Source organism: Salvia splendens, chromosome 3 (assembly GCF_004379255.2).
Source record: "Salvia splendens isolate huo1 chromosome 3, SspV2, whole genome shotgun sequence".
NCBI classification, from domain to species: Eukaryota; Viridiplantae; Streptophyta; class Magnoliopsida; order Lamiales; family Lamiaceae; genus Salvia; species Salvia splendens.
In genome coordinates this window covers 44,959,431-44,983,516 of record NC_056034.1, presented here as the reverse complement: position 1 = coordinate 44,983,516, position 24,086 = coordinate 44,959,431, and the positions used below count along the sequence as shown (strand labels likewise).

The 24,086-nt window shown below is 33.1% G+C and overlaps 3 protein-coding genes across 3 annotated transcripts; all 3 read right to left on the bottom strand.

Moving 5' to 3' along the window:
• Positions 1 to 765: 765 nt before the first annotated feature.
• LOC121796349 (UDP-galactose/UDP-glucose transporter 2-like) lies at positions 766 to 3,798 on the bottom strand. The gene is made up of 6 exons (XM_042195199.1): positions 3,448 to 3,798; positions 3,119 to 3,147; positions 2,784 to 2,985; positions 1,595 to 1,837; positions 1,411 to 1,512; positions 766 to 1,316 (listed from the first exon to the last, which is right to left on the bottom strand). The coding sequence occupies exons 1-6, from the start codon at positions 3,571 to 3,573 to the stop codon at positions 954 to 956; spliced, it is 1,065 nt and encodes a 354-aa protein (XP_042051133.1). The 5' UTR covers positions 3,574 to 3,798; the 3' UTR covers positions 766 to 953.
• A 4,731-nt stretch (positions 3,799 to 8,529) lies between these two features.
• Positions 8,530 to 12,056, bottom strand: LOC121796344. The gene is made up of 3 exons (XM_042195192.1): positions 11,246 to 12,056; positions 9,553 to 9,673; positions 8,530 to 9,333 (listed from the first exon to the last, which is right to left on the bottom strand). The coding sequence occupies exons 1-3, from the start codon at positions 11,783 to 11,785 to the stop codon at positions 8,768 to 8,770; spliced, it is 1,227 nt and encodes a 408-aa protein (XP_042051126.1). The 5' UTR covers positions 11,786 to 12,056; the 3' UTR covers positions 8,530 to 8,767.
• A 303-nt stretch (positions 12,057 to 12,359) lies between these two features.
• Positions 12,360 to 13,105, bottom strand: LOC121796375 (dehydration-responsive element-binding protein 1E-like). The gene has a single exon (XM_042195238.1). It carries the CDS (start codon positions 13,075 to 13,077, stop codon positions 12,532 to 12,534), a length of 546 nt encoding a protein of 181 aa, XP_042051172.1. The 5' UTR covers positions 13,078 to 13,105; the 3' UTR covers positions 12,360 to 12,531.
• Between the last annotated feature and the right edge of the window lie 10,981 nt (positions 13,106 to 24,086).

Sequence of the window (24,086 nt, the reverse complement as noted above, 5' to 3'; positions counted from 1 at the left end):
TATTTTGGGAAAATAAATAATTCAAAAGTCCTTAATTATTTTTGGATTTTAGTATTGATAAATGTTTAAATTGCAGTTTAAAATTCATACAGAAATATTAGAAATCAGTAGTAATTTGCAACAAGATTGTGTCTTAATTGAAATAGTAATACAAAATTAAATGAAATTTACCATTTTTAATTACTGATTATAATGATTTTATTTTATTATTGCAATTCACTAGTTCTACATCATAGTATACATGTCATTTAAATTAGAAATCAGATTGCTCGTAATAAACCGACAATCTAATAGAATTACATTTGAATATTAATGACCTGAAAAGAGATTCAAAATCTATAAATTAGTCAAAATCCGATTGAAATATGTGTGAATATTTATAATCCAAAATATAAATGTCAATTCAACTAAAAATCTATAAATCGGTATGAAAATATGAATACATCTATAAAAAACGACAATATATAGAATTACACTTGAATATTTATGACCCAATAAAAAATTCGAAGTATAAATATTAGTTCAACCCGAGATCTATAAAATGGTACTAGTATGAATAAACCAATAATCTATAGAATTACACTTGAACATGTGTGACCTAATAAGAAATTCAAAACTAACAATTTTACAGAAATGCGTCTAAATATTTATAACTAAAAAGAAATTTCAACTCAAATGACTTGTTATTGAGTTGAAATAATGCCCACTTGTTGGTGTATTTTTGTTATGTATGGGAAAAGGAAATTGTAGTACAAGCCTCAACCATGTCAAAATATATTTATTCAATCTTTCCTTTTATAATTTTACATTTTTCACATATATGATTTAATTTAAATTATAAAAAAACCCAAAAATTGGCAGGAAATAAACTTTGCACTTCTCTACTTGCCAAAGCCAAGCCAAAAAAACACAAGTAAATGAAGAAAAATGAACTAAAATTCAATTCTTGAATCCTAAACCAGTGCCCTTTTCTCTTCATCTTCCTCTTCCTCTCCATCTTCTCTACTTCCCTTCAGCCCGTTGAATCGCCCCTGCGTGGGGGCAGAATCCGGCCGAGCAGCACGTGGCATGGGTTTACTGTCGAGGACGAGCTTCAGCACGATGCCCATGGCGATCAGGATCAGCCCCGAGCCGTGCTGTTCAGTCAGCGGCTTGGTGAAGATCAGGTACGACAGCAGCAACGTCACGGCCTTTCTCGCTGTGGTTATCATAGCAGTGGTGGCAGCCCCAAAAAGGGCAATGAGTGATAGAACAGAGACTTGACCGATAAACGTAGCCATCGCTTCAAACACGAGCACTCCGTAGACGTAAGGATGCTGCACAAATACATCAAGAAAACTGATTTTTTCAAAGTTCACCTAAAACAAAATGGGTAAAAGTTTCGTGAAAATTTTTTATGAATCTACCAACCTCATAACAAGAACTCCATGCCCTGAACAGCTCTCCAGTCAAAATCATGGGTGCCAACAGGAAAGGCAAGCCAACGACCGTCGAGCAAAATAGCATCTCCATCTGTGAACCAATGTATGTAGTCAAGACCACAGTTTCTCGTCACTGCTGCAACGTGAGAGAACTATACCAAATTTATACGTACCTGGGTTGTTTCGGGATTCGTAGTAAAGATTGCTTCCTGGAAGTTCCCTAGAAATGAGTCCATGACTAGAGCGCCCACAATCATCACGATGCCAATGATATTGAAGTTGGGGGAAGTGTTGGCATCGGCTAAGGTGAAGAGAATTAGGCCGATAACAAGGAGGATAGCCGAGATATATTCGTGGATGGGATACTTTCTTCTCAACCCGGGGATAAACGCACCCATCACCATAACAGGGATCACCTAAACTCCAACATCGAATCAGCTAATCAACTAACTTAAAACATAGAAATTAGTAGGCTTCTTAGTAGAATCAACTAGTACTAACCCTAACCAAACTGTTTCCAGACTCTCCACAGACAAATCATGCTACAACGGATTGTTAAACAGTAATAACTGATGCATCAACCAAATCAAAACTGAAAATGTAAGAGTTCGTTTTGTTTAGCAATCAATACAACTAGTACCTAAACTCCAACATCAAACCAACCATCTTCTTAGTCAAATCAACTAGAAGCAATCATATAAGTCTCTAACAATTATGGTAAACAGCACATAGTTAAACAGTAGTGAGTGGTGCATCAACCAGATCGTAATCGGAAATGTAACAATTTGTCATGTTTATCAATCAAAACAACTAGAACATAAACTTAAAACTCCACTACCAAATTAACCGTCGTCTTAGTCAACTCAACTAGAAGTGATCAAAACCAACAGACTATATCGATGAATCATACCACAGCCCATAGGTAGATAGTAGCCAACAATGCATCAACCAAATCAAAACTGAAAATGTAACAGTTCATTATGTTTATTAATCAAAACAAAAAGTACCTAACTCCAACATCAAACTAACTGTTTTCTTAGTCAACTCAACTAGGAGTAAAAGCAATCAAAACCAAACAGTCTCTATCAATGAATTGTGCTATAACACATAGTTAAACAGTAACAAGTGATGCATCAACCAAATCGAAACTGAAAATGTAACATCAAAACAACTAGTACCTAAACTCCAACATCAAACTACCCTTCTTCTTAGATAGTAGTGACCAACACTGAACCAATCAATGAATTATGCTACAACACATAATTAGATAATAACCAACAATGAACCAACCAAATCACAAGTGAAAATGCAAACAATGCTCACAACAACTAAATCCGGATTAATAGTTTGCAAGGTTTATACCTTGGTGGACTTAAACATGATCTGAGCCGGGTAATTAAGATATGCCAACGAGCCCTTCGTTAATCCATGGGAACCCATAAGCACAGCCGAGAGCTTCACATACGTTTTCCACGGATTCACCATTTGCTTGGTGGTGAAGCCCTGCAAGTATATAAGCACCAAATATACAAAGCCTTGCACAAAGGTGAAATACCAACCATAGCTGCAAAAACCATCACAGAAATCACATATTAAGTCTCTTTCATTCTTAAATTTCTTTATTCTCCGCATTTCACATATCTAAATTGAAGTTTGAAGCGTCGGTTTGATAAAGTCAGATTAAGACTTGGCCAAACCTGAAATTTAGGCGATTGTAGACATATTCCTGCAATTGGATAATAAAAAACAAGAAATTCCATCATTAGTCAACTTTCTTATTCACCATTAACAGAGCTTGAATTAGATCTGCATTTCATCAACTAAAATCAACATAAAACCCATCAATTCAAATGACATAATGCACACTCTTCAAGATTTTGAGTCAACGAAAAATCCCACAATCTAAAAAAACCCTCTTTCTTCTTTAATCACAGAAGAAATCAATTCCAATTTCCACCCAATTTCACCCAAGATTAAAACCCATCAAAAAAAACAAAACAAAAAACCAAAGAAAACACACACACACCTCACAAATTCCATTGACGAGGTAGCCGAAGAAGAACCCAGAAGAGCAAATCAAGAACTGCTGCCACGTGGGCCTGCCAGTCAAAGAAATCCCCAACAGAGACCTGGCTTGATCCTCCTTCTTCATCTATGAAACGAATAAAGACTGGAGCTTTTATATGGGAATAAATAGTTTACAGGAACGAGAGCATTTCTCGTTGCATGGGCCTCCTGTCTCTAATGGCGGAAGGAATGAAAGACTAAAGAAAGGAGACTTTTGTATGCGCAAGAAAAGTATCAAAATTGGCACACACTTCTTTGTTCTCTTCTTTCTCTGTGTGTGTGAATATAAATATCTCTGCGCGTCTCTTGCTTCGTCAATACACATACATATATATTCAATTGTGTCAGTGTGTGTGAGAGAGAAGTTGGCGAAATCTATTTTAAAGATTTAAGGGTCAATTATCATTTATTAATTAAATTTAATAAACGGTAGGATAATATATGTAAGGTAATACTACTATTAAAGATTTAAAGTCAATAAAGGTTATAAATCTGAATAAGAGATATTTGCAATTATATATCCTATGCTTTGACCTTATTGTAGATTATACCTAACTTTTAGATATTTTCTTTGTTTTTGTAACCCATCACTTGTGTTTTTTTTACAAGCTTAGAATGAATTTAAATTCAGACTTTGTCAAATTTCAAAAGTTATTATTGATCGAGAGTTTCTGAAGCTCACTAATCAGTTTTGTTGTGTGTGCGATGAAATTCGTGTTTTTCGATGGTCTAATTTACAATTTAGAACTAATTCACAATGAAGCTCACTAATTCATTATTAAAATACTTCTAAAGTTTAGCATTTGAAATTTAATTTGCAATTTTTTTATGTACCCGTATATGAGTATTTGATTGATGTAGATTTTAATGAAGTAAGTTGTTTGTTTTTGGTAGATTATACAGAAGTAAGTGTGATTTTTGGAAAATAAAATATATTTATAAAATTAAAATATAATGTAGAATGAAAGATCATGTTTATAAGGAAATACTTGTATATTTTTTTCGACACTAACTAAGATATAAAATTCAACTCTCTAAATTTCAGAAAATTGTATTACTAATTACGGATCTAGAAATTTTCGAAATATTGGGGTATGGTTTGAAGTTTGAACAAAATTGATACAAACAATACGCAATATTTTTTGGGGTTGTTTGTTTAAATTAGTTCGTGTCAAAATGGAAACAAATCAAACAATTAACGAAAAAATGTACAAATTACAATCATTTATCAATCTTGAAGAGCTAATAAATTGAGATTTATAAAAATTAAAGATTTAGGAAAGAATGATGAATAATTTAGAAAGAATGTCGTTACCAAGAATCTTTGCCGTTATTGGAAAATTAAATAAAAGAAGATTCATTACTTAATTGATTTATTTATGCTCGTGGTTTAATGTTTGTACTCATCCTAGCAATAATAATTGCTTTTGTGCGTCACAAATTAATGATTTTGGCAATGATGAATAAATCCAAACCGATTCCTTATTTTCATGCCTTGTTTTCAGTTATATAATGCTATCTATTTCGGAAATCACTTTTTCTTTTCAAAAGGTTTAATTGGATCTATATTTTATAGCTATATTACATTTATAGCACCATTTTCATTTTTCAAACCTGGATAGAACAATACTCAATCTTTTAATTTGTTTAACTTTCGATATCAAATATTTTTTGTAATTTGAGACCTTTAATTCTAGAAATATTTTGGCATATAATTGATGTTATTGTGACAAATTTCACAAAATAAGCAAATATTATTAGTTGCCATTGTTGAATCTACTAAGACACCAGAGAAATTTGTACTAATTAGCAATTATTGACAGTCAAGTCATATGCCAAAATGTTGTTCTCATTGTTGAATCATGACATTTGATTTATCGACTTAAAGGCTTTAATAGTACGAATATGGAGTACTATTTGAAAACAAAAATGGACAAATTTGAATCTTAATCACAACAAATCAAAAGGTTAGGTAACATTTAAAAAAAAAATAGTTTTGTGATCATATTTTCACCTTAAGATCACGCCTCTTATAGAATAAATAACGAAATGCAATTCTTAGTAGTGGACACGTTTCTCCTCCAACTAATAGATTGAGATTAGATTACCATGCGATAGAATGTGGAACAACTATTGAGTCTCTTAAAAAGTCAAAAAAATGAAGGATAATCTTTATTAATGTGTAAATTAACCGGTATACTACACAAATAATGCAAATGAACTACTTTGGTCTTAATGTTATACATATAACGATATGATCCTCGGTAGGGAAGGAGGAACATGACCTAAGATCACATTTGTATTACTAATCAAACCTCGGAGCCTCGTGAATTGGTGGAGAAAATAACGTAACACAAAAAACGACAATAGAGCAAATAGTTGGCAAGCACGAGCTTAGATCGAACGTAGACAAGTGTTCGACAGTCAGGACACGAACTAGTGCCTCGGATTTCAAAATTGGACGGCGGCGAATTTAAAGAGCAGACTGAAGCTGGAAGAAAGGATAGAGACTTTGGTAGAGCAATTTGCATGCAACTCAAAGAAATTCGACCAGGAAAGATGGGCTTTTTTAAGGGCCCATGATGTTTATAGTTTGATCCAAATACTGCCCAAAATGGGCTTTTTGGAAGGGTCCATGATATATCCCATGCAAGGATTTTAAAATACTATTTGAGGCTAGTATAAAATCCCAAATCATTACATTTGCAATGCTATTTCCTAATAGTAGTTCATGAACAAAACTATAGTTGTCTGAAATAGAGTTGGTAAGATAAATGGGGGATCGACCGACCCCACCACCAACCAATGGGTGCCTCCGCAAATCTCCATGTCAGCTACAGATCTCACAACAGCTCAGCCTCTGCCCTAAGTGTTACCGAGAAAGATATCTAGAGTGAGAAAATGATTTTGGGTTTTAAAAAACTAAATTGGGGATTAAATTGTTTTGCTTGAAAGATAACTAACTCCACTTTGATCTTTTAAGAAACAAAGTGCAGAATGCCTCATTGTCAGCGCATCCCTACTCCTAGCCTCTCTATGCATTACCAATCCCCTTTCTTGTTTTCCGGCGACTTGGCGATGATCGTCCATTCCCGTTGCCGTGAGCGCCCTGTTAGAGTTTGTATACTATAAATCACATTTCGAGTGATTGAATACTGTAAAAACTCTTATTTTATTTTCCAAGGAATAAAACAGATTATTTTTGTCATAATGTTATTATGTTTTACATTTAATGGGTGTTTATTTCATATTTAAATGTATAAGTAACTTAACAAAGTCTAAGTCTTTGTTTTAGTAGACCGGTTGTAGGCGTCGTCCACTTTAAGGTAACACGGTCAGTTCTGAACAAAGAAAAAAAAAGAATTTCACAACCCAGATAGGCTTAGACTACCTATCATGAAAGGTTGCAATGCCAGTCCGCATATTTCTAAGCCATACTGAAATAAGATGACATTGGTGTGGTAGAGCACTGAATTGGATCTAACAGCGAGGCAAGTCTTTATGCTATCTACTGAAAGACGAGGTCTTGATAATTATTTGTTTCTTAATCAATGTACGTTAGCATTGAGCATACAGTATTGATTATGCACTACCTTGACTTACCAAATGGTGCATGTTTTTCACAACCCAATAATCCTGGTATATTGGGTAGTGGTGATTAATATCTAGCGGTGTTAGGATTGCTATTATGTTGAATCGTGCGCGAGGTGAGTCTCGTTTGATAACGTCCTCAAGAGGAGCTCGAAATAAGACTTTATTATTCGGAACCTAGCTAGGTGGAGTTTGATTACTCTATGAATAATAAATAAGCGTTTCTTGCTGAGTCCACTCTTGGAATTAATAAGATGTTAATTAATTAATTCTATAGCAGACACTAATTAATTAATGGATGTTTCTATCTTAAGCGCGAGAAATAAATGACAAACAATGGAAACCAAGATTACTTATAATTTCGGATTTGGATGGGGAGTTCAATATTACTTCTGTAGTGGCGGCTCATAATATTCCAATTAAAGCTTATATTAAATTGTGGGTTCAATTTAATTACTAAAAAGCTAATTGGGGGAGCCCATATCCAAAACCTTCCATAGATCCATGTCTGTGCTCAATATGTGACTTAATACAAATAGAAGAATAAAGAAGACAGAAAACACACTTAATTTTCTTCATAAAATTTCGTCCCCCTCTCCTTCTCTGAAGAGGACGAAAATTTTATCTCAGCTCTCCTCCGTGAGATCAGTTTCTGTCTTCTTTATTTAAGTCCTACTATTCTAGTGAGACCAGCCCACCCTGAAATCGGTTTACAGTCCGAGAACCAGTCAGAAGATCCGTGGTTTAGTACTCAAGATCTTCACGTGGAGTACTCAAGATCTTCATATGGAGAAGGCGCTAGCTATCTAGGATTCTTTGGAGAATCACCAAGGTAAAATGGCTAATCCATAGAAAAACATGTTTTAGGTTTCAATTATTCTTAAAGCATGATTTATTTGAGTTATGAGCATGATAGATGTGATGATTACGCGAACAGAATTTGTCTAAATAATCTGCTAAATAGATCGCTTTCATTATCTGATTTATTTGAACGCATGCTTCCGCTGCCAACCCCTTCACGTCCCCCATCCGGTCAAACTCTAACGGCCAAAGCCACTACCTTCACCATCATTATCAATTTTTTAGTATGTCCGATCTCATGAGTTGATCTTCCTAAGTCCATCATAGGTCATGCAATAGAAGGTACTATACATATAATGCAACTATCCACACACATTAGGTTATTTGTCTAGATTGGACCATCAAAATGTACAAGAGTACTCTAATTTAGTGAAAGAGAATCATTTTACCTCACCTAACTAGAGAGAAAGATAGACTTTTCCTTGGTTATTATTCCATAAAGAGAAATAAATTTCAATAGGGGAATTCATATGTTATAGACTATTCAAATGGGTATCGGTGTAGGTTAGTTAGGTATATATCTCTACTATGTAATCGGGCTTTATCCACTTTATTCACCAAAAATATTAAAATCGAAAAAGGCTAAATATTGAAATAAACAAGTACTCCTAGCAAGTAACATTATTCTCAACAAGGGGTTGAAAAGCTGGTCACACTATAGCCATGGCCTAAGGAAAAAAAATAAAATTGAGAAAATACAGTAATTAGTAAACACAAACTATCAAACTCATCATATTTCCTCCTACAAACGAACATTTGACAAGAAACCACATCATTTCATATCTAACTTAATTATATTTATTTCATTTCTACCTTGGTTTCTTTTCCTATTTCATGATCTCTAGCAACACCTCATTCAATAGGACATCACACACCTCAATTTCCAACTCCAAAACCACCTCCTTATATTCTTGATCCAATCTCTTCCATTCTCCACCATGTTCCATGTCTTCAACATAAGCTTTCCTATTCTTCTCCACCTCCCATTCCATGAACAACCCGAGGGGGTCATGCCCGTCCATCCAGCCTCGGGAAATCTCTACTAACGCATTATGAGATAAGTATTCGCCTCGTTGCTTTTCAAGAAGTGTGCAGTCTTGATCATTGGATATCCTTTCTCTGAAGAAATCTAAAATCAACTTATCTGCCTTGAATTTTTGGCCATAAGATGGCATGATGGTCTTCACTTGATCAAGCAATTCTAGTGCCTCGTCGTCTTCTTTTTCATCATCACTTTCTTCTTCTTCTCCTACTTCTTCTTCTTCGTCTAGGAAGGTGGATGATTCATTATCTGATTCTAGTTGCGATTCAAATCGTCTAGTTAGGTTTAGGGGCTCGAGCTTCGCTAGACACTCGAACCTTTGAATCTTCTTCAGGAGTTTCTTCCTAGTTCCTACACAATTAAAGATAAAGAGATTATTGGGAAACAAGCTATAAGATTTTAAATCAGTTTCTTGACAATAGCCACAATTTTCACACCTCTACTTGTTGGATTTACAAGAGCATTGTACATGGCCATATCACATGTTCCATCCATATAAAATATCACAATTATGTCTTTGATGTGTATTATTATTCGATGCATAAAGAAAGAGGAAGGGGAGAAAATCACCTTCCATAAGAGCAAGCCTATGTTGGAAAGGTGAAGAAACTTCATCTTCCTCATCAAATGGACAGTCCAGCACAGACACAGGACTGAACTGCTCCTTCTCTTGATCACTTGTCCATTGCTTCTGTATTTCATCCACACATTAAAACATAATTAACTCTAATCACACCAAACGAAATAAACCAGCAACTAACACATACACTGACCCACACACACACAAACATTCATTTCCTTCATCCCAAAAATTAGTTGTTTACATAAGCCAAATTTGCATTTTGAATCATGGAGGTAACATACTTATTGAATCCATTATTATGATGGACACTACTCAAATTTGTTTCCCTACTTACAACGCAATCTTGGACATTCTAGTAAGTTAGAAATGTATGTCCAATCCAACAAAGAGGGAGTTGAGTTGGACCCCACCCCTACCCCAAGGGCAAAGCCAAAGTTTGTTGATTGAGAAGTTGCATTTCACAACAATAATGTCTAATAAATGAAGAGCTTTTTCTTTGTCAAATTCCCTCTACACTTGTAGGGGCCTCCCCCAACTCCTATAAACATTATAAATGTACTAAAAATGTTTTTTTTTAAGTACGAAACGCTTAATCCAAAATAAATGGCATGCTAGCAGTAAAAACAGTTCATAATAACAAAAAAGCCTTAAATCTAAAATACTAGTAGTACTAGTACATAAATAAGAGAACAATAAATTAATGACAAAAAAAAAGTAGTGATCTCAATTGCAACTCTAAACTTAGAGTTTGGAACAAAAACACTTTCATTCTGATTCATTTTAGTGTATACTACATAACTATAAAAGCATAATGAAATGGTAATTAACTTGAACTTTTTTCCAAAGGCATTGCATTAATTTACCTCATGGGCATTTAAACAATAAATAAATCATTGACACCATCAAATCTTTACTTCTTAAGAAAAAAAGATTAAAATATGTTGGGCCACATAGAAAGGGTATTTTATTCAGAAAATAGAAAATATAAATCCAACCAAACCAAGATAAAATGATTGACTACTCTACTTATTATAATAATTAATACTCGTCAGTTACAGGTATGGTATACCAATTCTCCTACCGAATAAAGAAAGCAAATTATATGATCTAAGCAATCATAGGGTGTCGATAAAATTCAATTTCACAATAAATTGTATCTTAAAAAATAATTCAAAACTTCATTCATAGGTTTAAACGGTTCTCGTTCAATTATATGTTGAGAAGACTTATATTTCAACGAAAACTGGCGACTGATAAAATTAACTATGGTCACCACTCACCAGACTGACCCCTTAACTAATTAATTTTTGTGAAGCAACTATACAAATAAAAATAGAAAACAGACAAAAACAAAGGCTAAAAAGAGTGGAACAAGTTTAATATTCTCACATATATATAGATAAAATAAGCCCCCCGAAGTCCAATATATACATTTATTCAATTTTTTCTACTTCATATTGTAAAGAAAAGCTATAATGGATCGGAGCATTGTTGAGGTATTTTTTGTATTATAGTATAAAATTATATTGTTATAATTAAATATTACTATCAAACTCAATTTAATTGATAAGGCAAACAACTCGAAATCATTAACGTCCACGAAATAAATAAATACGGATTACTTCTCTATAAAAAAAGGCTAATTCTGTGTAAATTAATTGATAAGTAAAACTGTGTAACCTTTGTTTGGGTAGAAGAGTTGTTATCTGCGCTTCCGCCGCTGCACGTAGTTGAATCGGCTTCGTTTGTTATCTCAGGCGTCATAACGACGTCGTTTTTGAGCTGTGGCGGTAAATCTGAAGAGGAATTACCGCCTTCCGACGCAGTGAAACTTTTACGATCCGCCGCCGGCCGCCATTCGTCCTCCTTCATCAGCTGCTCAAACGATTTCCACCGTGCGATCTCCTTCCTCTCCGGCTTCCTCCTCCAGAACAGAAAAAACGAGCTGCTGAGATCGTTCTTCTTCATCTTCTCCGCGGCGCCGAAGTGGAGGCGTTTCACTGCGCTGATCACGCTCTGGAGAGCCGAGAGAGCTGGATTCGCCGGCGGTTTGACAAAGCTCGATCGAGGTTTCTGGCGGGGCCGGAATCTGACGGTGGTGCAGCATTGGCGGCGAGGGAATGATTTGAAGCCGTTGGATGAGCATGAGCTCATGTCTTGGAGCAGATGGTCCTTCAGCAGCAGCGGCGCCCTAATTGGTTTGATCAATCGATCATCCATCGCAGGAATCAGGCTATTTGGTACTCCTATTAAATTGAAAAAGGTGAAGCAAAGCACAAGCGTTTAATTAAGAAGTGCGATCAGAGCCTCATTGATTGAATGTTGGCATTTAAAAGTGATGAATGAGAGAGAGAGAGAGAGAGAGAGAGAGAGAGAGAGAGAGAGAGAGAGAGAGAGACGGTTTTAAAGGATGAGAATAAGAAAGTGAGAATTGAAGCAGCTTCTTATATCATGGCCAGGATTGAGCTTAAATTTGCAGAGGGTGAGTGATCTAGAGAGAGAGAGAAATATATTTGTTTTTTTGTGATATGGGCCAGAAATGGGCATATAATTTATTAGTGTGATGTAATTGGGCCATTGTAGCCCAAACATAAAAGCTTTTCTCTTAATTAAAACACGCACTATAAATTTTTAAATTAAAAATGGGCTGGTCACACTCACACAACACAATCATATGGCTGGATTACAGTGAAAATTATATTTGATCAGAAATGAAAATATTGTTTCAAACATATAAAAGTTAATTAATTTGTAGTGAAAGTCGCAATTGTATAAAAAAGATCAGAATTTCATGTTTTAGTGGTATTCAATCTCTTTGTTTGCATTCAATCAACAAGAACTAGTACAATAAGTAAGAGTAAGGCTACAAACTCTTTTTTACAATTTTGCTATGGCTGTCCAATCGATCGAGTACTCCCATATGAAAAATTCGGGTACCCGAGCTCGAAAATAGCCTCCGAAAATATCTAGAAACTCCACAACTCCAACTCCACCTCACCATCACTCTCCACCTCATCCCAACTGAATCTCCGCCCCAGCAACGGCGGAGGCGACATCAAAACCGCCTCCGCCAGCCCCGCCACGCCCGACGCCTCGCAAACATCGTACATCCCCGCCTCCGCAGACCCCTCCCCGCCTGTTCCTCTCGGCCGGAAGGCCTCTGCGGCCGCGGCCGCCGCCCGCCTCAGCTCCTTGGCGTCTTCGGTGGAGGGGACCGCGAGGCGCCAGGCGGAGTCGGCGAAGTTGAGGCGGGCGGCGGAGCCCCTGAGGGCGAGGGCGGCGAGGTCGTGGGCCCTCGCGGCCATCTCGGGGGTAGGGTAGGTCCCCAGCCAGACGCGCTTCTGGTGGCGGGGCTCGCGGAGCTCGCAGACCCACTTGTCGGAGCTCCGCAGCCGCACGCCGCGGTAGACGGGGTGGCGCGTCTCCTTGAACTTCTTCCTGCCGGCGCGGCGCTTCGGGCTGGCGTCGTTTGAGTAAGACGGCGTCGTTTCTTGAAATCCTTGCCACTGCATACTTGATTTTGTGATTGGTGTAATTGGATTTGATGGCGGTTAGTTCAGTTAGAGAGTGTGAGGGGATATATATATAGATGCATGAGGTGTGTGTGAATGGAAAATGGTGATAGTGAGAGTGAAGTGGGAAAACATAGGATATACGCAATACACACGACAATACGCGGATAAGAAACCTTTTTATGTTGACGTGGCACTCTACTTTGTTTCTCTTTCTTTTTTCATTCATCTAGAAAGAAATTTGGAAGCGGATAATTTAATTTACTAAACACAAAAATTGGTCATGTGCGATAAAACTTTTTACATTTTGGTCTCAAACAATATATTTTACTCCAAACTTAATAATTCTGTTAAAAACTTAATGATCTTGATCAAATTTGTGGCTGAATTTTGCATCTATATAATTCAATCAACCTAATTAATATTAATCCGATTAATCTAATGTAATTAGTAAGGTTATATAGATTCAAAATTAAATTACGGATTAGGTCGAATCACGTTTGACCATCAAGTTTTTAGCGGAATTGTTAACTTTGAACTAAAACATAGTATTATTTGGGAACAAAAAATAACAAGATTTAATGTATAAGAGTAAAATATTTTTAAGGCAAATGTAGCGGGCCAATTTTAGTCTTTAGTCTTTAATTTAATAAACATATGAGCTTTGAAGATGCAGTATATTCCATCCGTCCTACAACAATATGCATTTTTTGTTGGGTACGAGTTTTAATACACAATTGGTAAAATAAGAGAGAAGTAGAATGATAAAGTAATTAAAGTATTGTTAGTGGAAAATGAATCTCATCCCATTAAAGAAAAAAGAGTTTCCAAATTTAAAAAATATATATTCTCGTGGAATAGACTAAAAAGGAAATAGTGTATATTCTCGTGGGATGAGGGAAGTATTATTTAGCTATTATATTGAATAATAATCTAGTTTTATAGTATGGGTATTTTTTAACATGTGCGAAGTAGTATTTAATAAAATCCATGAATCTCTCTCTTTCAAGCTCTCTTACCCCTGTTCTCTGACACGTCAATTTGGTTTTTCTCATTTTAAATCATTATCATGATTTTCCCACGTTTTATAATTTTGGTAAGAACAAAATGGATTAATTGGTTGTAAAATTATGTGATGTGGTTTTATTATAGTTTATGTCATACGACTCATACATTCCAAAATTTGAATGACCAATAAAAATATGTCAAGAAATTGGAACTACCCTATTACCATTTTCCAGGCAAACTAATGTTGAATCCTAAATTGGTGTACACATATAAAATTATTGTGATTTAGATAAATAGTGATACGCATGTGTATTAATGTGACGCCGTGAACGATGTCGTTTTAAGCCAAAAAACTTATAAAATAATTTGTCAAATAAGTTGACTCATTATTAAGAAATTTGAAAATTTGTGATTTATTGTTAAAAATTTAAAAGGTTCGGGATATACTGTAAATGAGTTATTCTTCGTGATTATAGGCAATTAACTCAATCATAATAAAATTGAAGTGACAAGTCACTCTATCAAACGGTCTAGTTTTGAATATTACAATTTCAAATTATGTAAAGAAAAAATATCCAACTCAATCAAAGGAATATCACCATCAAACCGATTAGATGTTGAAGTGCAATTTAGTTGGTAAAGACACTTCTTTATCTAAGAACTTAATGTTCGAGTCATGACGAGGCAAATAGAGAACCATTATCAGACTCTCTTAAAAAAACAACTGCCTCTCAGTTGTTCGAAACTCTTCACACCTCGTGTTAAAGAAAATTTTATGATATCTCAACTTTGCCACTTGACATTGATGTCGATGGCTAGCTAGAACTTTGTTCAATAGCAGTTGATTGGATCAAGAATAATGAAAGCCCATTGAAGAGCCATGTTTTTTAAGTGTAAATGGGCCACCATATATCTTTATTCATTTTACTGTAATAGAAGGTAAATCCCAATTATTTCTTTTGTATTTTCTCTTAAGATTTGGTGTTGCAAAGTCCGATATACGATGAAAAGCCAGATGTATGATATTGTAATCCTTTCAATTTGCATCAAGATCTATCTAAGACACTTTATTGGGCAATTGAATCGTCACATGGTTATTGTATTAAAAAAATAAGGTGCACACTTGGAACAAATCATCACTCTCTAGCGCCACATCATGATTTATCATCAAAATATGAAACCCAATAATAAAATTGATATAATTGAAAATCATGATAATGTCAGCAGCATCCGCATCGATGCTTGTGGGGAAGGACGGTGTCCGTGCCGTTGGCACGGCATGCCCCTGTCCGCCGTTGTGCTCTTGCCAACGGCACGGCTCTGCTCGATGCATCGAGCACGTCCGTGACACGTTTCTATTGGTAGTTGGCATTTTCTTTTTCTTTTTTTAAAAAATCGAAAATAATACCAAAAATTTTAAAAAATTCGGATTCCCAAAATATAGCTGTTTTATTACCTTTTTTTGAAATTTTAAAAATAATTTTTAATCCCAAAATCATCTATAAATACACACATTCATCATCCATTTGGGCGAAATTCGGCCACGAGTAGTGGGTTTTTTTTAATTTTATGAATTTATTTATGTAATTTTTAATTTTTAAGATTTAAATTATGTAATTTTTAATTTTTACGACTTTAATTATAGAATTTTTAATTTTTAAGATTTTAATTATATAATTTTTAATTTTTAAGTAATTAGTAATAGTATTTTGGGTATTTTTAATACATTTTAATATTGTGAAAATATTTTTATTTAAATTGAATAATAGAATGATGAGACCCTTGAGCATGTCCTTGCAGAAGAGCATGGATGTGAGTGTTGTGCTTTTGTCAAAGAGCAGAGAATAAAAAATGAATAAAAGTGAGTCCAGGCCCACGTCCATGCTCTTTGGCAAGAGCATGGATGGGGATGCTCTAAAATTGATAAATATATGGAATAATGTAAAGATTCGGATGTTTTCATATCTAACAATATTTTTTTATCATAACTTTAAATTGGGGCGTTTAAGGATAAAATAATAGGTGGATATAACATACAGTCTGTGTAAAAGCCCAAGTATTAAAGGCCTTAATTATAAGGTCCAATACAATGGGAATATGAGACTAGTTTAATTAATTTAGCCCAACCCAAAACTATTTTCCGAAACTATACCCTTTTATCGACATTATCAAACTACTATATGAGGGGTAAATCGATAGTACCACAACATTTATTTTCTATTTTTTTTCTTATTGATAGAGTTATTTTCAATCGATGCAACTAGTTTGTAATTATTAAAAATTACAATGGTCCTTCATGATTTTTCCTAAAGCTAGATAATCAATATATGCACATAATAAAAAGAATTAATAATTAATTGGGCCTATATAAGCTGGGGCCTTAGAGTTGTACTCCTAGAAAAGGATATTTCCACATTCGTTAAGATAAAGATGACCCCTCACTTCTCAATAATTGTACACTTGTTTACAGTTCAAGTAGTACTACTTTTTAAATAAGAGTGAACTACATATAAAAAGTCTATGACGTATTCATTTGTGACATTGCAGGCCACTAACAAAAAAAAATATCGCCACCAGACTCTGACCTTAAATATAATCACATATCTTGTATTTGTAGTCAATTTTCAGACCAAAATACCCAAATGCCTTGAAGGGCATTTCAGTCATATTACCACAACTTGCAGGTCTACTCTGCACACACCTGCACTTTTGCAGACATTAGCCTCGCACTTTTGTCAAGTCAAAGTTGATCTTTCCCGAGCCGTGTACTTCCCTCTAACCTCTAACCTCGAACAGACGTCAAATCTCGACAGGTTGCAGGCCGCCACTGCAGATTTCCATTTGATATGACCATAATGGCCTTTTAGGGCTGAAGGGTCTTTTAGTCAGAAAAACATGATATGTGATTATGTTTAAGGTCAGAGTCTTGTGGCGATATTTTTTTTTGTTAGGGGCCTGCAATGTCATAAATGGAAACGTCAGAGACTTTTTATGTAGTTCACTCTTTAATTAAACATATTTTTAATTGTAGCATCACGATGCACTAGAATATATGACATTTGGTCTTAGTCATTCACCACTCTAACATTAAGCCAACACACCATTTTTGATAGTTCAATACTATTAGTTTTAGGACATTGTATATGTTTGCTTGTTGAATTCCACTGAGAAAGTAATCTGATTCCAACTCACGTAACTTACCAAAAATTATTTATTACTTTTACCATTGATTTACTCCAAAATTGATATCAAGAAGCTTTAATAAAAATAGGAATTTTTAAATGGTGGTTTTATATTGTTCATATGGCTGAACTAATACCTAAATTTATAGTAGGATGTAAAGTGTTGACCATAAAATAAACAAAAGAATTTATGAATAAAACCAATTTATGCTATTTAGCTCCATTTCTTTGATTACGGTGGTTCTATTTCTATGGGACTTTGGCATTTGTAATATATTCCATTACAGCACTCTTGTTCTTTAAATGATTGGATTGTTTTGGTACAAGTATTTTAGGAGTATTAATTTGGATGGTAACTCAAACTGTTGTAGTAATTGGATAGTTGTAGCTTGATTTTGATTTTATATTACATTTTTTAGATAAATCGATCATTTATGCACACTAGTACTAAGTTTTCGTCAGTTAATGGATTTACTATTTACTTTTCCATTAGAAATTGACTAAGCATAAATAGTTCCCCACTAAAATGAAGCATCAAATGATAACTATACAAAATCTAACAATAAGTTGTTGCCCTAGACCAAAAACTAATTAGTACGAAAAGGAAATACATCCAATATAATCATTTCAATTGATCAACTTATATAACATAAAGTTTTTAAATAGAAAGGTCAAAAAAATTAAAAGATAATTATATGAATGGACATAATAATTTGGGTAAGTAGGGGACATATTTTGGTGGGCCAATGATGGTTCAAATGTTGACACTTAGCAAAGTATTCCACTTTAAATATAATTTTATATGATGAGAGAGAGAAATATATCCTCATTGGGATATGTCATTTTTGTCTCATAGATTGTAGATTGTAGATTGCTCCAAATGTTTATGTGTCTAAATACTCGAAAGTCAATTATTACATCCGAATATTAATACTTTAATCTTTCTCTTTTAGGGGTGTTTTTTAAGCAACTTCAAATTGTTTGAGTAGCTACGAAGGTATAGTTGTTAACTCATCCAGAAAATTATTGCAAAAATAATTGGTTTAGCTTGATTTAAGTCTTTTTTGTATCATAATTCGTTTAATTATGAGTTATTAAGGTGTATATTATAGATATTTTTTAATTAAAAAAACTTAATAGTACAAAATTTAATTATTATACGTATTAAGTGTATTCAAGTTTAATGTACATTCTATCAAACAATGGATTAATTACAAATATTTTGATACGCCTAATACTCCTATATAAATACTAGGATAAAAGATATCCGATTAAAGTAGTTTTATTGAATTTCTAGAGTTACTAAAATCTTCAAATGAATTAACAAAATAACAATAATATAGTATGCCATATTCAGATACAAAAATTCAATCAGAATCTCTCATTAATTTGAGCTCTATTATATATGAAAAGAGTCGGGTGAAATTGTAGGAAAGAAATACAAATAATTTTTAGCTCTTTCCTTGAAAAGATTTATATATATCTATATTTTAGCTCAATCTCCTTGATCTTCAGTGGATTATCATGAGGTCATTATATTTTATAGTGTTATACTATTGTTGTGTAATATAGTACTATAAAATATGTAAATCATAATGATTAAAACCTAATTATTCTGATAAGTGTGGCGGCATGGAGATAACAATATTTTTAAGCAGGTAGTTGATATCATGCATGTTCTAGCCTCCAAAAATGGAATATTGGTAATAAAAAAAATTAAAATAAAGTGATAGGATTTCATGATATGATTAACTTGGATAGGCCCATTTCTGGGAATCAAGATTGGCAGTTAGTTTTATATTCAATATATATTTGTCCGAATTCTTCCAAACAACCAATTCACTATATATAATTCAAACAAAAGAAACAACACATACAAATTAAAAACTTGATGGGTCATGCATGACGTGGAGTATGTAATTGTAAAAATAAAATTCGAATATTTTTACACCCTTATTTTCACTTCGTAGAAGAATTGTAATTTATAAATAAAAATGAAGGAAATTTCTAGAGTAAAAACAAATATTTAAGTTGAAGATCATAATTAACTATAAATATAATTTAACTTTAATTAAAATCAAACCAATTCCCACTTAAAATTAATTAATTATGTTCAAGATCATGATTAACTATTAATTATAATTTTATTCTTATTTTAAATTAAATTGAACTTCTATATAAAATTAATTAATTATGTTGATGATCGTGATTAACTATTAATTATAGTTTAATTTTAACTTAAATAATAAAATTATACTTGTGATTTAATTAGGAGGGATGCATCGACCGGAATACGAATCATCGAATTGTAAGACAAAAATATTTGCAATTAACATTAAGAAAAATAACTGTCCATGAAATGAAATGGAGCATTAATATCATAAGATTTTTGATGTGTCACCTAATCCCTCTTTTCCAAATGCAGTCGTAATTCATTTCTTAAAACATTCAAAATAGGCATAAAGAATATTGTCTTTTCATTTCTTTTCTCTCTAATTAATAATTCATTTCCCACTTGCAGATTTTAAAGCTTATGTTTCTTTACTCACATATAATAATCTCATTCTTGTCCCTATTTGATTTAACTTAACCCAACTAATTAGATTATATATGAATAGGGATATGATTAAACCCCACATCATGATATAACATATTCTTTCGCACTATATTATTATATGTAATAAATCCAAGTTTTACAAACTCGCATAATTCCTGACTATAGTTGAATTGCAAATCTATTGAGAAAGAAAGAAAAGATTCGATCTTGTTAATCATATGACCCATTAATGTATTTAGAAACACATTATTTATGTCGACGTAATTTTATGCTTCTATATGTGTCTTCATATATAGCTAAAAAATTGATCTCCAAAAATATACATCCATACACATTGAGGTGGGGCTGCGCCCATGGCCCAACAATTCTGAATTAAAATTATAAATTAAAATTATTGATATAGAAGATCATTATATCCACTTACACAACACAATCGTATAACCTTTCATCTCTCATACAACATGGCATCGCTCATTGTAGTGCGAAGAAATTCGTCCCACATCAGTTATGTATAATGACACAAGCGAGATGAAGTATCAAATGATCTTTCTCTCCTGATAGGTTACTCTTTTGGACGATTTATAAAACTAAAATCTATCACAAAATTTTAATATAGTTGATTTAGGCTAGTCTTTGAATGATTTATTAAACTCAAACTTAAATCATCACAAAATTATAATATCACAGTTTAGGTTACTCTTCTGGATGATCTATTAAACGAAAATTATCACAACACTGTAACATGAATGATTTACGCGACTCTTTTTTGACAATTTAATATACTAAACTAAAACCGTCACAAATTTGTAGCATTTTTAAAGATTTATGTGTCTCTTGTGGACAATTTATTAAACTAAAATAATCACAAAATTGTATTATGGACGATTTAGACTACTCTTTTTGGACGATTTATTATATTAAAATAACCACAAAATTGTATTCTAGACCATATAGGCTACTCTTTATGATACTTTGTTACACTAAAATCATCCCAAAATTGTAGTAGTATTATTATGTATGACCTAGGTACTTTTTTGCACTATTTATTAAAAAACGTCACAAAATTGTACTCCACATCGATAATTTAGCTATTCTTTTGGGTGATTTACAAAATTGTAACATCGATAATAAACTAAAATCATCACAAAATTTATCATGGACGATTTACAAAATCGTAGAGTAGAAAAAGACAGTCCACCAAAACCAAGAAATGAGCATGAGAGGGTGTATTTTGATGTCGGCCATAAATGTGTATTTTCAATAGTCAAAGGTAACCTCTTTCAATCATCCAAACATAAGCAATTTCCGGTTTTCTTCTTTCATCTTTGTGAGATTCTGTATCAGACAGAAAACCCCACCAAATATTCACTTTTCTTTCCCTTTTCCCTTACAATAATTACATATTACCCAATTGGATTAATTATTCTAATAAATATTTACAAATCAATACTTATATCATGTGACAATTTCGGACTACTAAAACAACTTTTTTAACATTGGCCGACCTTTACCAACTCTAATCTTCTCCAACCGTCGCCACCATCCTTTGGAATTCTTTTTCCTTATCATCATTATTATTATTAGTTTCATATTTTTATTTGCATATAATACTTTTTTCTTTAAGCGTTTCCATATCCATGCAATATTATTTTTATATTTTGCTTTTAATAGTATATTATAAAATCGTGAAAGTAGAGCTACACATCTTTTAGTTTTTGTTAAAAACCTATATATAATTAAGTGGGTTTGTGATAATAAAATCTTGAAAAAAAAATTAAAATTAACCACTTTATTTGGTATGAATTTGTAACGCAGACATCTCCAATTAAGCACAAACATTCGGCGCTAAAGTCCGACTTTTCTCACTGGCGATTCTACAATTTACAAGTTAAGCAATTTGAAGAAATTGGATTTTTTAATTTTTTAATTTATTAATAAAGCTAGGCTCATTATGATCGCTTAAGTGATGTCAATATTAGTAATTAAATAAAAAATTATGCCCACTACACCCACAATGTCACACGTATTAGATTTAAATATCATTAGTTTCTCTACATTTGCTAATTCCAATTTCCCACTAATTGATTCGAAAATCATCAACCCTAATTAAGCCACCCTTGTTTTATTTATTTAAATTATATTTACGATTAAAAATACATTATACATAATTATTAAAAAAATAATGGATCCTAATCTAAATTTAATGACCCCCAATCAAATTTAAATTGGATGAATATGTATCTGAATTTTAAATTTGTTTTACCCTCCCAACAAATGAAAACAAACAGGCAGGTGTGAAATAAATACACACTAGTATATAACTATATATGTATTAATAGGTTCAATTTGGAAGATGGTAAAATGGAATTAGGGTTTACCCCTAGTAGACAAATGTCGTGCAAATCTATTGAATTTGAAAGCATTTCCTAAAGATGAGTTGACAAGAGCACGTTGTGTTGCCCACCAATTTCATGGTAAACTATCGCATTGTACGAGAGAGAAAGCTATAGAGAGAGAGAGAGAGAGTCAATGTAGTGTCGAGTGCCCACACGTATACAACTATACATACATGATACATTGTAATAAACAGATCATAATGTTCTGACTATTTCGTTTTCAAATTAACTTTTTTCTTAAATGTTTGACATCTTTTAAATGACCTAGTTGATGCTTACTGTTGAAACTAGGATGCGTTTGAATTCTTGAAAATTGACGACTAGTGCAATTTATTGCTATTGAGGTTTTTTTTTCTTTGCTTTTGTCGTTATCCGGTCCTTCGTGCTTTTACCGCTTCGTCCTTCGTGCTTTTATCGCTTCTTTTTTTTGCGTGTTTTGCCTTTTGTTGCATTCATGGGCAGACACACATAGGTATGATTAGGGGCTTAAACCCCTAATAAACATGATTTTTTATATTTTTCCTTTATAATTTTTTTTATTTATACTAATTTTATGTAAATTTTTATTCAAAAGCCCTTATCCAAGAGCTAAATTATACATGAATATAGTTTAAATATTTTTTTTATAAAATAGCCCTTACAAAGAATGATTTATGCGTCCGCCCCTAGTTGCTTTCACTGGTGGGTGATTTGCGTAACAACTCATTTGGCTTTGATGAGATTGGCAAATAATTTCGTAATGTGTTGTATTCTTGTATTCGTCTGTTATTTTCTTTTGTAGTGATTTTGTGTAAAACGTTTGATTTTGTCTTTATGTTGATATTTTGGTTTTTTGTTGATTTTTATATTCTAAATTGTTTCCGTACTGCTACTAACTACATTACTCTGTCTTATTTTTGGCTTGAACAATAGTAACATTCTTCATAGTTATGTAGAGCCGAATTTGATCATTGGCGTCCAATGAATTCATCATCTGACTAAACTAATAGACTTATCAATGTTACAACTTACAACCCTACCTAGATCAGATATAAATATAATAGGATGGTCCCCCCAAACGAAAAAAAAACATAAATAGAGTGACTGATTTGAAGACATTAAATATATCTTTCAACTTAGGGTAAATTCAGAAATGAGAATGAGGCCCACTATATAAATAATTGCTTTAACTATTAGAAAACTATAAATTTCAAGACTTTTGACCAATGATTCTCTCTCTCGGAAGTAATGACATCTCTTCACCAAGCTACAAATGGTCTTGTATCATATGTATATATTCGATAAAGCTTATTAAAAAAACCACATGATTATACATATCCCAAAAAGGATAAAGTTAGTAGTATATCTTTTACATATGTGGAACTCCACTAATTGCAAATTTAGTTATATGATATTGGATATTAACTTGTGGAATTTAATCATGAGAATGACAATGAAATACAACTCAATTGACTATAGTTAAGAAGTGTTAATAGGTAATTACATCCTTAAACGACTCACAATGAAACACAACTCAATTGACTATAGTTAAGAAGTGTTTATAGGTAATTACATCCTTAATTAAACGACTGACAATGAAACACACTCAGTTATAAGACATATTTCTGACCAATAAGTTGGTTTAAAAGAGAGGAGAAAATCAATGCTTGATGATGATAGTAATTAGTATTGATCTTTTGTGATATGTTTTTTTTTTTGCTTGAGGCAAAAGCAACTCTAAGAACGATTTGGTTTGACCATAACATGTCTAAAATTTCGGAAAGACCTTTTTTGTTTCTCATCATAGCATCAGAGAAACCTTTTTGTCCCAAACTTATTGATCCGTTGAAACCCTTGTCTAACATGTCATGATCAAATTCAACTTCA